The sequence below is a fragment of the Alosa alosa genome, chromosome 24, assembly GCF_017589495.1.
Source record: "Alosa alosa isolate M-15738 ecotype Scorff River chromosome 24, AALO_Geno_1.1, whole genome shotgun sequence".
NCBI classification, from domain to species: Eukaryota; Metazoa; Chordata; class Actinopteri; order Clupeiformes; family Clupeidae; genus Alosa; species Alosa alosa.
Genome location: NC_063212.1, coordinates 8,731,135 through 8,748,634, shown reverse-complemented (window position 1 = coordinate 8,748,634; position 17,500 = coordinate 8,731,135). Strand labels below are relative to the sequence as shown.

General features: G+C 45.3%; 1 protein-coding gene across 12 annotated transcripts in view; it reads right to left on the bottom strand.

Annotated features, from left to right (window-relative positions):
- The window catches only part of ablim2 (actin binding LIM protein family, member 2), a 75,804-nt gene that overhangs the window by 50,292 nt on the left and 8,012 nt on the right, over positions 1-17,500 (bottom strand). For 3 of the 12 annotated variants that reach the window (XM_048236264.1, XM_048236267.1, XM_048236265.1), the window contains exons 1-2: positions 10,831-11,226; positions 2,894-3,058 (exon numbers count right to left, since the gene is read on the bottom strand). In XM_048236264.1, coding sequence (XP_048092221.1) covers positions 2,894-3,058; positions 10,831-10,846 — 181 coding nt within the window. In that variant the 5' untranslated portion in view covers positions 10,847-11,226. Of the gene's footprint in view, positions 1-2,893; positions 3,059-10,830; positions 11,228-17,500 lie in introns of those variants that run through there. The other 9 variants (XM_048236259.1, XM_048236269.1, XM_048236260.1 and 6 more) reach the window with 5 other exon arrangements.

Here is a 17,500-nt window from a genome sequence, read left to right as displayed (position 1 = left end):
ACTTACCACCTGACTAGAACACTTATGGAAGTTGCACTCAATGCTGCACCATCTTGTCGTTATCGCACTGTACCTTGATTGTTTCCCTTGTTGGAAGTTGCTTTGGTTAAAACGCGTCAGCCAAATGTAATTTAATGTAATGTAGAAGGTATCTAAGAAACGTCTGTGACGGGGCCTAAGAGATAGATAAACACGTCAGGCCAACTTCATCACAACTCCGACACTCTTGCACTTGCAGGTCCTTCTCCTGGAGACGGATGTATTAAATTAAACCGCTGCCTGGCAACGCCGCTAATTGCAGTGCTGGCTAGCGTTCCGCTAATGACTTCCCATGCGCTGCCCTTCACGCCACGCGCTGGCACCCGTTGCCACCCCCTCCCCTGGCACTGCACCCAGCTCTAATTGGTGCTAGGCATGAAGGGGTCGCGGGACCTTTTTGATTCACTTCCAGGTCGTCAGGAGATTTTCGCTGGAAGAGGTGTGGGGGATGTGCCCCTATCTCTCTCTCTCTCTGCCTCACTGGGGCAGGGGCCAGGGCAGTCACCTAGAGCTGCTGTCTCTCATTTAAGGGCTCTGCCGCTTTCTCCATTTGGCCGCATGACAGAGGGGTGAATTGAACTGTGTGTGTGTTTTTTGTGTGTGTGTGTGTGTGTGTGTGTGTGTGTGTGTGTGTGTGTGTGTGTGAATATGTGTGTGAATTAGTGTGTTTTTGTGCATTATGTCAGAGTCTGGCAGCAATAAATCAGAAAATTGTACCTAATCTGATTTTTCTGCATTCCTGCAATGGAATCTTAGAACACATAGCTAGTGAGGCTCGGGAGACAAGGTACTTCCCGTCATAAAAAAGAACAAGGATTAACCATATGAGGACAGACATTTATTAAGGGGTGAGCCAGATAGGTATAGTGGAAGAAAGAGCCCCAGCTGTGCTCCTCACTCTCCACGTGCATTCTGGGATATTAATACCTCCCTGTCCCATTCTAGCCACACGTCCTTAGAGGTAGAGCCCACGGCAATCAAATTACACCCGTTCCTTCCATGCTCCTGAAACAACAACATGTTGATTGGCTGGAATTGTTTATGGCCGTGCCCAAGCCACTATGTTTGTTTCCCATTCACAAAGCCAGGACTGTGTAGAGACATCGAGCGTGTGCATGCACACTGAGATCCCTCAGCTAGAATCACACACTGCACCTTTAATATTGACATGTTCCAATTTAACTTCTGTGGTGCAGAACTGAATAGAGGCGCTAGCCCTCCTCCCTTCATCTCCCCTCTGTCTACAGAGCAATTTACCTTCTATATTAAAAATCCCAGTGAAAGCATTCATTTGCAGCAGGCATAATGACTCTCTCACCATTACTGCTACCCTGACAAACATAAACACACTCCGACTGATGGAGGAGCCCGTGGCTTTATCAAAGCTAGCTGTAATTGCCCATAAGTGAGTAATCTTTACTCTTACAGCGAGGTCCCTGGAGCTAGAACTATTTCTTTTTTTACAAGGCACCCTGTAAATCGGGCAGGCAGCAGTAGAGCTTGAGAGAGGGGGGATGAAGTGTTCGCTGCATGGACAGGCTAGTCCGCGGGGGGAATGCTGTCATGCCTTTTTTTTTTTTAATCTCTCCGCGGAGCAGCGTCTGTTGTCTGCTCCTGCCGCAGTGAAAGACAGGAATGGCCAGAGAGGGTGTAGGGGGCCAACTGAGGGTGGGTGGTGGTTGATAGAAGCGGGCGTTTCACTCACTGATGTAAGAATAAACGCGCTAACACTCTAGGAAGCGCTCCGACTGTGCTCCGACCTCGGCGTCGCCCGGCAACCGCGGGGCTGTGTTCACAACAACACTGCGCTGACACTCACATGTGAGAGCAACTGGTGGGGTTGGGTGGGCTGGGGTTCCCGGCAGGAGAGCATGTAGGCTACTCACACACACACACACACACACACACACACACACACACACACATAATTACTTGTAGAAGTACACACAAGCATATAAGAACACACACATACACAAATACACATACATACAGTACATATGCTCGCACATGAAAACGTTCTAAAGTGAAAGTAGGCAGAAACAGGACACTGAAATCCTGCCGGCTGCCGACTGTTTTGGATTCACACATCTGCGTGAAACAAATCTGTTTGTTTTAAGTTAGGAGTTCACAACCGATACCATCTCAAAGGCGTCAGGGTCTAGAGGGCACCTGAACACTCAGCAGGTCACTGTGTGAGAAATGAGCAGCAGCAGCAGCCTCGCTGTTGAAGGGGCCCCTACTGTACAGCAACCTCTCCAGCTATGCAGGGAACGTCCATACTGACCACAGAGGTCGTACCACAGGCCCCATCAGGGTCATCACACACATCACAGGCCTCAAAGGTCCCTATTCTGTGACCACTCTGTCACTTGTGAGATCTTTTTTTTTTACTTTTTAAATCTTTAAAATCTCTTTTGACTTTTGACAGTGATGTCTGAATGATCAGTGCTCTCAATAGAGACCAGGATGGCTCTGTTCCCTTCTGAGTTTGACCCCTGATTTTTTACATAATATCCAAAGTTACTTGTATTGCATCATATGCCTGCACTGTTACAAATGCCTGCACTGAAACTGGGATCTAGGCTCTTCTGGCTTAAGAGCATTTTATAACCCGTTTTGTAGCCTCATTTCCACGAAAGCTTTTAAAGCTGAAACTAACCCCCAAGCCTTAGACCTCTAAACCTGATCAAATTCATTGCGGCTGGCATACTGGTCCTACTGGCAGAAATACATGTGTACACACAAGAAGTTCTCTGCTCATAATCTTGGACATGGCCTTGGGCATCGATGTTGGGAGTTATGTGGTTTGGTGCTTGCGTGAGGTTCTTCATTTTGTTGTTGTTCTGTTTGTTACCTTTGCAGATGAAGCATTTGATGTGGAAGTGTCTGTTCTGCACGCGCAGCACCTCTCCCTTGCAGGGCTTCCCGCAGGTCTGGCACGGGATGGACGAGCCCCCACCAGAGCCGCCCGCCGACTTCTGCTGGTCCAGTGGACTGTGCACGGCCTGCTGGTGGAACGCTGAACGGGATGGAGAGACAGACAGAGAGAAAGAGAGAGAGAGAATGGAGGAGAAAGAAAGAATGAAATATTAGTGTCGAAATCTCAGGCCAAGCAAGCAGGAGCGACAGAGGGAGGGAAAGAAGGAGAAGCTGTGGTCCAATCATGAGATCATCGTGAGATTTCATGGATACATTTAATAAACCCAGTGAATTCACATAAACCTCAAACAGACACCCAAGCACACAGATATTGTATATCATATCAACCTCCCAGACACACAGTTAAACCCACACACAGTCTCTCACTCACACACACACACACACACACACACACACACACACACACACACACACACACACACACACACACACACAGAAGATGGAGGGGCCCCTGTGAGTGTCCTAATTGCGACGGACATCTATTCCAGCAGGTATTTCTCTCAGTCAGACGCTGTTTCAAGTGCAGCCTCACATACACACGAGATAAACATGCCTGTGGCTTGAGGCTGGTGAGGCAAGCTTCAAAAAATACCCCGGGGCCTTTAACGATTCAACTGAACTGTCAACTGACACAACTCATTCTCCCTTTTATTCTTCATCTTTATTTTCCTTCTCCAGCTCTCCCTCTCTCTCCCTCTCTCTCTCTCTCTGTCTTGCTCTAGCTCCCTGTCTGATACTTCTCTTCTCGAAACAGCCCTCTTTTTCCAACTCTCTCTCTCTCTCTTTCTCGCTCTTCATTTTTCACCTCATTACATCATGAGCTCACATTCTTATTAGCAAATGTCACAGTGCCATAGAGAAGCTCTTTGTGTGTCCTGGGGGAAACGCTCATTTTGAAAAGGGGTGTGATGGCAGACAGTCACACACACGCTGCATTTTACCCACTGCATTGAGCTCACCACAAAGGGACATCACTCACTGACAATAGGCTCAGAGTCAATACGGTGGCACTAGACCATGGGCCCGTTCAAGCCAAAAGCTTTTCTTTTTTTTGTCAGAAACGAGAGGGGCCTGTTGGGGCCGGCAGGGACCTCTTGAAGGTCTTGGGGCGGTTGAAGGCCATCTCCTGCGCTCTCATTCATGCTGTGTGGGGTTTCCATTGTGCGGGTGCCAGCTCCACAGGCTCTTTCAGACGTGAGAAAGGAGCTCCGGTGAACGTTTTCTTGACTCGGCCTTTATTGGAACGGGAAATTAGATCAAGGGGTTTCCTGGGCGGGTGAGCATCGGCTGTCAGATCAAAGTCACGAGGGGACACCACACTCCAGGCGAGGACAGAGCCCAGTTTTTGGCCTAAGCCACAGATTAAATCCTCACACAATGGGTGACATTCAGGCATGATTTTTCTTTTCCAAATAGCATGCATGTACAGCATGTACAGTCAAAAATACACAATGGTGGACCAGATGCATGTTGGACCACACCCAGCGTCCCTCACACACCCTTCAAAAGCTCTTAACTGCCTTAAATGATGACTAATGTCAACCACTACCCCTTGTTTTATGTCTATCACATTGCCAACTAGTCGGTCCACTGAGAACATACAGTCAACCTGGACTAAAGTTCTTTCTTTGTGTTTTCTTAAGTCATGCTCCATTCATCATTCTTCCATTGAGAGCATTCTTTCAGACGAGGATTTAAGAGTAAACACCACCAGCAGCAGCTGCCTCCAATCTCCAGTATGTATTGGCCTGCCATGATGTCATTTACATGATATCAGATGGAGTGCAGGACCGAGGGAGAGGACACCCCTTGCGGAGCGCTGTAAACCGATGAAAAGACGGTCACCATGGAGGGCAGGGGAGTGCTGGAATGTTTATAGATGTTTGTGCTCTTTCTGGGTAGCGGCGCTTTTACAGATGGGCGGCTCTTGGTTCGCGCCAGGAGCCGTGTTCTGTGAGTCCAACCAAAACACACTCACCTCTGACCCCAGTTAAGATGGCCAAAACAACCACGCTCTGAACTCCCAGCTTCCTGAAGGCCTCTGATAACTTGATACCCTTCATCTCAACCCCCCCCATTTCTTTTTCCCCTTTCTTCTCTTCTCTGTGTTTGTTTTCTCTGGATCCAACACGTGTTGTTTAAATAAACCCTCGGTCAAAAATGTGCTTTTCCTTTTTCAACATTCCTACTGACCAGACCGCATTTATTTAGATGACTATCAATGAGTTGCAATCTGGGAGTGTTTCAACTGCCATGCTAACTTCAATGAAAAAATACTGCTGTGAAAAGGTGCACAAAGGATGTTTGTTTGTTATTGTGTTCCTTCACCTATCTTGTGCTGTGGCTACTAGCCACAAACTGGCCGGCAACAGGACCAGTAAAGACAGGAATTCAGCAGAGGAAATTGTGGAGAACTCGTAAAATAGCAGGTGGGTGTGTGTAGGGTGTGTGTGGGGTGTGTGTGTGTGTGCAGGATGGGGGTTGTTCTAGAAACATCTTGGCTTTATTTAAACTATCATGCACGACACGAGGCTTCCTGAAGGAGGTGCATCTGAGGAAGGCGGCATGTGAGGAGGTCGTCCCTCTGGCCAAGACCAGCATGCACTGCTGCTGCCGTGCACCTGTCCAGGATCCTGTGTCACCCGTGCAAACATGAATGAATTACTGTTGAGAGAAACAGTGGAGGGGAGAGGGAAAGGTAGCACAAAGCTGCTTGACTGCCTTCTCACAAATCTAACTGCATTCATTTAGACCTCGGGGCTCTCTCTATTGTATTCTCCACAAGTTGATAACATTTACAGTGGACATAGAGGAAAAATCTAATTGATAGACAAGATCTTCCCTTTACGAACATGACAATGTCTCTATTCTCTTCCAACTACCTCAACTCACAGCGTCAAATCTCTACTTAACAGAAAGCTTGACGACTGGTGAAAACTGAGCTGACACTCTGACCTTGAGAGCGCCCCAGCAAGCCATAAAGAGGCACTCCACTGGGGACCCTCAAAGTACTGCACACAGAGAGCTGAAAGCACACGTTTTTAATGGGTCCATGTGCTCCTGACATCTCCAAAGTGATTAGGCCCACGGAGTGAAGTTTCCACTGAGGCCCTCTTGCAGACTACTAACCACACGGTGCAACAACAGTAGCAAAGAGGACACACTCCCTGACTTGCTCCCATGCAAGGATGTGGAATGTCATGTCAGTGCTTCCATTTAGTAATTTATGACTCCTCTTGTTCTCTTGCTGTATCTCTCTAACTCACACACTAGGCACATATCTTGTGGCGGGTACAATTAATTTACACTCACACACACAACATCATCTGGTAAACATCATCTGATAGCTGCTCTTATTTCTTCATTGTATGTGCCTTCTTATTTACTTTTTATTTTGTTTACTTGAATGTTATGTTTGTCTGTGGACCTAATTGGTAAAATATGTCTTGTCTTCACCGTGGGATAGTGGGAAATGTAATTTCGATCTCTTTGTATGTCTTGACATGTGAAGATATTGACAATAAAGCAGACTTTGACTTTGACTTTAAAATCCAACAACACACAACACAAAATGTCTCAGTACGTCAGGGTCTGAGTGCCAAAGTCTATTTGGTATCCGAATCTATAGATAACTCAATAGACACAAAAACATGTCTCTCTCTCTCTCTCTATCTCTCTCTCTCTCTCTCTCTCTGTCAGTGAAGCTGATACCCAGCCAGCCCTGATATCCAGCATTGGGACGGACGCCTGACAGTGGCTTCTCAGGCTCATATCTCCCAGCCTGCCTAGTGACTGCCATCATGGCCCCCAGCCCTGGTCCCTGTCTGGCACAGATGTCTCCACTATCAATCACCCGAACCCCCCCACCTCCATTCCTCTGATACCTGGAGTAAACCCTCACAAGCACGTCCATGAAAGGTCGCCATAAAGGAACCATCTGACGTATGCAGCCCATGGGAGCAATGGCAGAGATCTGAAATGTCCAAAGCAGGAGCACATTCTGCACACTTGGTCACAGTTACATACATGGACACACACCCACACACACACACACAAACACACACACGTAAACATGCACAAAATCAAGGGAGAGAAAAGGCTCCTTAAGGGAAAGGTTCCAGTGGGTCTGTCTACCTAATATAATATAAGCCAATGACACTGTGTGATCACACATAGCTCAAACAACTGCATGGAACTCAGACACATAATAAATTTGTATACACAAACGCATGTGTGCACACACACACACACACACACACACACACACACACACTTTTTGCATTAGGTGTGCAGAAGTCGGTGTATTAGGGAGGTGGCCATGTCGGAGTGGCACTGCTGTCTATAAATAGCTCCCTCTGTGAGTCCGTGGGGATTCCATCATGCTCTGCAACATTCCAGCCACAGCCATCCACCTGCCTTACTCCTCTCTCCGTGACCTAAGCACTCGGGTTACCCGGGTTACCGCCCCCGGTGGCTCCTGAATGGTGGCTGGGCAAAACCCAGGCCTGCCTCGCTAGTGTCCTCCTCCTCGGCCCGGTAGACTCCACAACCTTATGTAACACCAGCCAGTCCACATGGCTGAGAGTATGAGGGCAATTAAATGGTCCCATTTAAAATTGGCTTTCCCTTTGATGGTAAAACATTACATACTCATGTGACCTGCCACCTGCAATAAAGATACAGAATATGAGGTTCTGAATGATACAATTGAATTCCTTGTCATCCAGAAAGGGGTGTGTCTTTGCAGACTACTACCCACAGATGTAAAAATAGCTTCAAAAGTACAAGTATATATTGATATGGATACTGCTTTGGCACAGAGAAGTCAAACACTTATTGGATATTGGAGTCACCAGTATCTTTGAGATAGCAGTGATTATCAGTAAGACTTTTTGTATAAATCAGTGCTTGACCAAAATGATGTTGATGAGTTTTAATGCTCTGACTTATCAGCTGATAACATATACCAGAAATGTTAAAGGAAGTGAAATGTTTACAGACACATCTTGTTTCACAGATGATTGAAAGTTTTTTTTACCACATAAAGTTTCTCCCCCTACCTCTAGTTCTCCAGTTTCACGGGTGGTATTATGTTCCCAGATCCATTTTCAGACCGAGTCTAAGCCTGACTTCTGACCTCCCGTAGCCCTTTATGACCACGCAGAGGGCACGTGGAGAGAGGACTTGACCTTGCAGGAGAATGACGACGTAAGTCAGACCCGCGACAGATCGGGCCTTATAGAGATACAGTATGCACCCTGGGGGACTGAGAGACAGAGTGAGCGGGTTCATCAAGGGAAATGAAGGGAGACATGCTGTCTCAAAGCCTCTTACATCCACCAGTATCAAAAAGCTTGGCTTGTCTAATCACTGGCCTGTTTCAATCCATCAGACACTAGCATCTGCCAGAGGAAAAAAAAAAAAGAAAGAAAGATGAAATTCATAAATTCACTCGTCACCATGGAGATCGCACAGGGCCACCTTGTCAAGAGGGGAATGTCAGAACTGTCTGTTCTAAAGGTTCCGCATGCCCAAACCCAGCTGCCGTTTAAGGGAAAAATGTTGACTCTTTTTTCCGTGATGTTCCCAACAAGGGAGGAAAAAATAGGGGGTTTGTTGTCACAGAGCGGATTCCCCGCACTCCGAGCGTGTTTGATGGCCTGCTAAGTGGCTGTTGATGCTTTGCCGTCAGCGTCAAGCACAAGCAAACACGCCACAAAAACGTAATGGGGTTTATTAGTCCTGCTGGACAAGTGTCTGAAAACACGAGAGGCAGAGAGTGTGGTGGGGGCGTTCACACAAGGGAGGGTGGAGGGACTTGGTGTTACAGAAACAGAGAAAAAAGGCTTAAGCATTTACTGATTATAGATCTAAGTTCTAAACAGATGCCTCACCAACACCCTAAACAGAAGAGGATGATGGGGAGAGAGATGAGAGGGTGAAAGTGAGTTCAAGAGTTCATCATCACACTCAACACGATCCTCTCCAACCACACAGAGAAATGAGCAGGAATTAAAGGGAAACAAAATGACACTGTGAAACATGGAAGCAGCACGACTTGTCCATTCGAACAAAGGCCCACACAAAAAAGCAAAGCCATTCCGGCTGAGCAGGAGGCTCTGGCGTGGAATAAGCTTGAGACGGGGTGAGGTCTGGTGCACTCACTCAGACGTTCAATGACTGAACCTAATGCACAGAGAGGTGGGGAGCAGGAGAGGGGCTGAGGAAACTTGCCGACTGGGAGTCGATGACGCAGCAGCACATAAATAATCAAACACACAAACAAATAACTACGTAACCATAGGAATGAATAAATAAAAAGACAGCCAAGGAGGTCAAGGATCAGAACTTAAGTGTTATATGTCTGGGTGTGTCCTTTGCTTGTGTGTCTGCAAGCAAGGGAGAAGTGCCTATTGTGAATTGATCATCTGAATAATATGATATTACTGAGTGACTGTTAAGTGCATTTGCAAAGTACTATTATTTACATTTGTGAACCTTGGCAGTCTTGTTCTGTGTTCTATGTTCTGTTTTCAGTGTGTTTACATAACTGTGGAGATGGAGATGCTGGGTGCTGGGTATAGGTATGCATAAGTGATGGATATTGCATTGGCTATGAGTGTAAAAATATATTATGTTGCATAACTTCAAGTGCACTGCATTGGCAAATATACTTGTACCGAATGCATTGTTGCATAGGTGTGTGGTCCACCTCCCTCGTATGACCAGTTAAGTTTGTTTATCCCTTCGCCTGCCAGCGTGAGGGGTGTCTTTCTCAGTGCCCGGTGGGATCTGTCCAAATATTACATCATACCCAGGATGCACTGCCCTTGGGGTAGGCAGGGAGCCGGAAGTTTATGGGGGTTGTCGGGGGGGGTATGTGTGGGTGTGGTGCGGGGTATGAGGTGTACTCACTCAATCATTACTCCAAGCATGGAACAGTACAATCACTGCCCAAGTAATGGAACAGCATGAATACCATGCAGAAGGTAAATGAATCGTATCCCTCAACGGCGCATACACCTGCTGGCACACACAAGTGCATATAACCACACGTCTGTCGCACATGCTATTCCTCACGTCCCATCTTATTTTAGTGCACATGGGCACCCTTTACCAAGACTCCTTGAGGTCCCACACACAATATGAGACCCAGCGAAGATAATGGCTTTGAAGTACGATCTCATTCTGATGGGAGAGGAACATGCTAAATATCACACTCATAACACTAATTATCACTGACAAAATCATACACCCAGCAGAGTCCCTAGCTTCACAGGCAGCACACACAAACACACACAAACACACACACACACACACACACACACACACACAGATGATAGGCTAGTGTCCAAAGTGTCCATATTGCATAGACCTCATGGCGTGCTGCGGCATGTCACACTGCCCCTGTGTGTTATTACATTATTATGGTTCTGGGTGGGGTGTGTTTGTTATTGTTCTAATAGAGGGCATCCAACTATTTTCCAGTGAAAATAAAGTGTTAGGCCTATGCCTTTATTTAAAAGCATTTTAAGGCATTTCAATTTGGGCATAACCACAACCAGACCATTCTACAGTCTGAATGCTTCATTCTCAATTATTTATATGCATTTTCAGAAAATATCACAGAAGATATTTCATCAGTCATTTCATCAATGTAGTACAACCTACAAAGGAACAGAGCATTTGATGCTTACTTTATGATTACCTTTTCTATAAAGATGCAAATACAGGTGCATAGACGGCACACGTTTCAATTCTAATTTGAGTTCAAGCACTGATTGCTGCAACCCACAGCAATGCCAACCCATCTCACTGCTTAAAAACAAAACCATATTTAAACCAGGTTACCTTTTTCCTCCGGCATCTCTCTTCTATTAGCGTCAAGTTCCTGTCAAATGTGTACGTCCGATAATGCAAAATAAGTAAGAGTTCAGGGCTGTAATATCCAACGCCCGTTGTAGAACATACTCCAGTGAGCTGTCGCTTCGGTATCTCTGCGCGTGTGTGAGAGGTTGAGGTGACGGTGTGTGAGAAAGAAGCAACAGACGCTGTCACTGTCACTACGATACCACAGGAATGAGAGGAGGGGAGAGAGGAGAGGAGTCATATGATTCCCCAACGCCACCCGTGAGTGACTGAATTACAGTCAAGCTATTGCCGCAATCTGAATATTATAAATAGAACCTTCTAGAGCGAGGAGGGGAGAGAAAAAAAGACACAAACAGAACAACACTGCCTCGCTGACATGTCTGCCGCGAGGTGCGCGCTCGTGCGCATTCTGATGGGATTTTTTTAGACGCAACTCTCGTTCTGTCTCTCTTGCACTATCTGTCTCTGTGCCTATATAGGAAGAGGCGCCGTGATAAGGCCAAATTCCACTTGAGTGGGCATTGTACTTTCGGAATTCCACATATGGGTTCCGTTCTTTATATAACAAATGCCGTATGTTCGCCTCTGCCTCTCCACAGCAGAAACGCATCCTCATGATGCGAGCCATATGGGCAGGAGGGAGAAGGAAATGCAAAGTTAATGTTTCTCTAATGCTTCTTGGTAGGAGCTGAAGAGCACTTGTCTGCCTCTCATTTCTCCGCGGAAATAAACTCAATTATTAATGGGCCTGCAGCAAAGTGAAGACGCAGCCTTCAAAGTCAGCGAATGAGGAGAGAGTATACATCAGAGAGTGGTGGTGGTGGTAGATCACAGGGCAGTAATGTAAGTTAAGAACAGTGGTATTTCCAGAGTTTTTAATTGGGGTGATTCAACTGAGTCTTATACATAAGGAAGCATTTGGGAGGGATTCTTATCTCCATAACCCACCTAAACCTGAAACCCACTCCTATTGGATATAACCCCTTAAAAGTAATGGTATAGGCTAAAAGAAAGCGTCAGAGGACAAGGGAAAGAGAAGAGATGATGCAGTAAGGAGGGTCAGTGCATCACTGATAAATATTACTGTTATTAATAAAATATTAAATATTACATCACTGAATAATATTGCCTTGTTAATTTGTCCTGTGGTTACTTAGGACAGAGTAGTGTGTGAATAATGTGTGTGTATAAGGAATGACAGGATGAGAAAGACAGAGAGTTCAACTCGGAATGCTTCTAATAGCTTGAAATGTCTCATCACCGCTCCACTTGGCTGCGTCAGGCAGATGAAAGGGATGTAATGAAGTTTCTGGAATATGAATGATGATGATATGACAGAGGCGGCGGGTACCTATGAACCTCACATCACTTCACACCACTGCTCCAGCTCATTAAAACACCACCGAGGTCTGCAGAAGGTCAGCACTTTCTGTTCCTCAGTCAGGGCCAATGCCAAGAAATATCACTGATGCCTGTTGTTTTTGCATACCTTCCACTCGCTTTCTTTATATCTGTCATTCTCACCTGCTGTTATTTTCTCACTCAGTGTCCTTCTCTCGCAATGGAGATGAATTCAGACTTTTCTATGCGAAAGAAGATGTTTTGGTACTTCCAAAGTGTCAAATTAAGTAAATCCTAGCCACTAGCCACAGAGGCTAAAAAGGCCACTTCTTATACCCAGTGTCTGTGGCACTAAAGCGGATGAGAGTCATAGACTCCCCCTGGATAACACTAATCCATTGCAGGTTTATTCCCAAGCCAAAGCTAGCTGTGGAGCGGTACAGTCACAGATAGGTGAACTAAGACAATGCAAACAATGTGCAACATCAAGTGACCATCCTCAGATGAGCCTGACCACTGAATTAAATGCTCTTTCACTGAGTTATGAGCACTCTACATTGTCAAATGCAGAGATAAACTTGTTATTTAGTCTGAACTGAAGCACAACAAAGAGGTATGTCTAAATCCTTGGTGAGTCATCATGGAAAGTCAATCATCTCTCAAGATTGACTCATCAATAATAACTATGGTCTGGTGATCTGACATTGCATTGAGATATTGTCTCAGGCAAAATACATGAGATACACTAACAGTGTGGACTGAATGAAATGGATGAGGACAGGACTGGTGGGAGTGGGTCAGTCTAGAGACAAATGACCAGCTAGCTCATAGTGATGTACTTAACAGGTGCACCTCAACCTTTCCTAGTGTCACCAGTGTAGGGACAAACAGGAAACAGGAAACAGGAAACACTCAGATACGGAGCATCTGGAGAGCAGAACATCTATGGTGTTGTTCGCAGATGTTGTCACTTGTCACAGTGTCTCTAAGTGGTACCTTTTATCCTTTCTAATTATTGCAATGAAATCTATCTCCCCTGAATAGCCAATCTGAACTGCAATGTGAGGTTTCGTTATTTCAGTCGATTGTGTTAAGTAGGAGAGAGAACATACTCAGACTCCTACCTAATGTTTGGCTCATGATGGTGATAAGCCTTTGTGGTCAGGCATGTGAGGCAGACACCTAACACCTGTCCGACAGCCTTTGGCCATAATAACAGCAGGGGGCCTTCCCTCTGGTTTATATCTATACCTTTGCTCCAAAGTCGAGTCCAGGAGACATCACTTCAACAGAAGGTGAACATATGCTGTTCTTTACTTATGTGCATTCCATTCCAAGGGACCTGAATGCACACTGTAAGCCTATATTCTTCAAAGCTACGGTGGATGAAATATCAGTCTTCTCATAAAGTGAATGACCTAAAGTAAAACTCTTTTCAAGTAAAATATTATGAGGAGTTGTTAGGGAATGGTCATAACTAAACATTTTTAAATGCATTCCTCTGAAATCTAAAGTAATTGAGCTGGACGAAAGGCAATATTTCTGAATGAGGCTTGATGGAAATGAGGGCCATGGGCCTTTGCAGCAACCCAGCACTGTTGCAAAGGCCATTTTCTTTGCTCTGTGCTCGTCTGTGAAGAAAAGACCTTGTGTGGGCTGCCCAGGAAAAAAAGGACCACTGTTGTCTCAAAGAAACATTGTTCATTGAGAGTGTGTTTTCCTCTGTGTGTATGTGTGTGTGTGTGTGTGTGTGTTTGTGCACATGAGTATGCGACAGTGCGAGAGCAAGCCCACGCCGGGCCATCTGAGAGAGCGCAAGGCACGCAAATCGCCCAGTGTTTACTTTTTAAATGATAGCCGAGTTCTCTCAGTGTTCTACAAGTCTATTTTAACAACAGTTCTCTTTTCCTAACCCAGTTATCTCATATTTATGTCAGGACTTAAATACCCGTGGGTGTCCTGCTGAATGAACATATTGAGTGGTTGTATTTGTCCTGTTTTGTATTCAGACTTCTGGGTTCAGTGAAGCGCCATTAATCTTTGGAGGATCAGTATTGACAGTGTGGGATGCAAAGAAGGGGGGGTGTGATAAACATGTCAATAGCCAAGTGCCCTAATCGCTATATCTGTGTTTAAGAAGGGATATTTTTGTATATAATATGCTCCATAAAATCCTTCTAATGTGCATATTTTGTTATTTTACACTATAAGGTCAAATGTCAAATGCGATTAGATGTAACTAAATGCCTGAGTATGAGGTGTTATGTAAACACCAGGATCCCTAAGTGGGTGGACTTCACTGGGAGACTACTTCTTGTGTTCTTTGGAGGTGGTTCCGATGAGGTAATTTACCAAGTCCTTTGGGGTGAAATGTTCTCCACCCTGATATCAGGACACTCATTATGTTTTTCTATGGAGGGGTCAGCTGAGGTCCACTGCACCTCAGCTCTATGTCCTGTTGCATAACGGTGGAAGAGGACGTGAATGGCGGGCGCAAAGCTACGGTGATGTTGGAGGGTTTCCACTCACTGTTACAGATGTTTTCTAAAACAATGGCCTCTACTAAAACACATCCCCAAATTACCTCATTAGGCCCACATCCCATAATTACATCCCCTGTACACCCAGTTTATTTACACTAAAGCTAGATTTGGAATTTAACTTATCATTTTTCCTCTCTGGAGACGAGAGATGTCAGTTGAAGTCACAGTTAATGACAAGTTAATGATCCTTCTGTAATGAGAGTTTAATGTCGAGGTTATTTGTTTTGCAGCTTAGTCAAACATTTGAGTGTGTAATGATCTAGAGTTTACTTATCAAGCACGCATGCATTTGAGATCACAGTTCCAGTCTACAGTGATGAACCATAGTTAGGGCCTTCAAAATGATCCACCTCACCTCATCTCCCTACTGACACTGGTTAGGCAATGTCTCTATCAGCCTGCTTGCAAAGAGGATCAAAGCAGCGCCGTACACATAACAGGCAAGCAAATTAAATGCAGGCCTATCAGATACCTCAGCTCACACACTAACATCACACACTGAAGCCAGACATTAAACAAAACAAAAAAAACACTGGCACGTCACTATCACAAGGGGACAGAAATGGGATATATACAGGACATATGGACAAAACCTTCTGTGCTGCCCAGGTTTCGGCCAGCAAGGTTTCTCAGTGGAAAAACCGCCATAGTCTTTCTACCGATTATGTTTTCAGGCACCGACACAACTAAAGCAAATCAGCACACAAAAAGACCAATCCTCTTCTCTGAGCTGGGCAAGCAAAAACAGGCTGCCATTGTTGTGTGTGTGTGCGTTTGTGTGACTCAACAGGGTCCATTTTTAAGCTCCAACAAGGCCCTGACAGATCTGCATTGCAAATATGTAACACACACACACACACACACACACACACACACACACACACACACACACACACACACACACACACACACACACACACACACACATACTCATTCATTAATGCTACATGTAATACATTGTGCAGTGTCAATGTGTGTTTTCACAGTGGGTGTCCTATACAGATCTGGCCTCTATACGACACACAGAACCACTGTTGACAAACGGAGCCTTCTGTCAGATAAATGTGTTTTTTGACACCACATAATTGGATCTCTTTGGAGGAATGTCCCTTGGTGAAATAGCCCTCGGCCGCCTCACTGTCTGAATAAAATGTGGCAGTAGACTGAGAGGAATATTTGGAACATGTCCATCATCATATTCCATTTACTGATCATTCTCCTTTCAAAATATGAAGCTGAGAGACACTGAGCCTCTGTTTCTGCCAAGCATTTTGCTTGCATAGCTTCTTGTTCGTCTATCCGACTGGCTGACTGTCTGTTTGGAAGTTTGTCTGTCTGTCTGTCTTCTTCCCTGCACGACATAACCGTCCCACCCAAGCCTTTCTCAGCTCCTTCAGCCACCTTAAAGGGGAGATTTGCAGACTCTGCAGTATGGAAGTTGTCAGCACAATTTGTCATCTCTGCATGTGGGGCTGCACTACTGCTAATAACTTTAGAGGGAAATAAGATGGTGAACATGATTCATATCTATAGAACAAGCGAACGCACAATCAGTATTTTCTTCAACAACAGTGATTCCATCTATTGTCAGGGAGTGACCTTGGGGAAAAGACGTGATAAAAGTTGTAAAATAAACTAATTTCTTTTTTTTTTTAAAAATAATACAAATAAATATGAATTAGTGTGTTTCTTCATGATATCCTTTATTAAAATATGACACAGCAGTATCTGTATTTTACATCTGGGAAAATATACTCTCTCCTTTTTTCAAATCAGCTTTAGTCATCTAATTTAGCACACTACAAACCAAATACTATTCTTAGATTGTCAGATGGGAAGATTGAAAACGGATTGCCTGGGGGACACAAAATCTTGAACCAAACATGATTCCTTCCCCAGCAGAGTCCCTCTCACCTTCACTAAAGGGAGCTCCCTCGGTGGCAATAAGAGGATCTGATGGTCAGAGAGACTGGAGACAGGAGGTCCATGCAGAGGCAGCCTGAGGCACCAGCTGCAGATAGAGGGGCCTGAGGACCGGCAGCCATTACCACCACAATCCAAGGGGGTCAAGAGGATGAACTGTGTGCCCCAAGGGACTCTGGGATATGAAGTCTTTTTTGGATTTGGGGATAATGAGGGAGTGGATCTGAGGTCTGTGGCTGGACACATTCATACACAAAGTCACAGACACACACATAGAAAGACAGACCCCCCACACACACACACACACACACACACACACACGCCAAGAGCCTCTTATGTCAAGCTGCTTAGCTTTTGGGTGCATAAGAGGCTAGTGAAATAGGCCTGTTGGATATGAAACTCAAAATGATTTACACTCATAACTGAGATCTAGCACATTCCCACACGTGCAAGCGCAAGACATGTGCACCACTTATGCTTGCCTGAACACACACACACATTAAGTTGCATGCATCATAAAATGTGAATTATTCTTCCAATAATCATATTCTACAATAAGCATATAAGAAAACAGAAGGAAACCAAAAAGGTGTGATCTGAGTAAGTGATGGGCCCAGGTGTGTGTGAATTGTCCTTTTCCATTTCCTAGATTGCCTTTGAGGACAGAGCAAACTACGGGGCGGTGGTGAGTAGTGACTCAGCTCTGGACATGCGGAACAAGTGCGCACAAATCAGCATGCCTGCGTTTGGGTCAAAAAGAATTCGCCATCTCTGACTGGACGGTGCCTCAAACACATAGATGCAAACAACAGACAAACAGACAAACAACAGCAGGCCCAGGG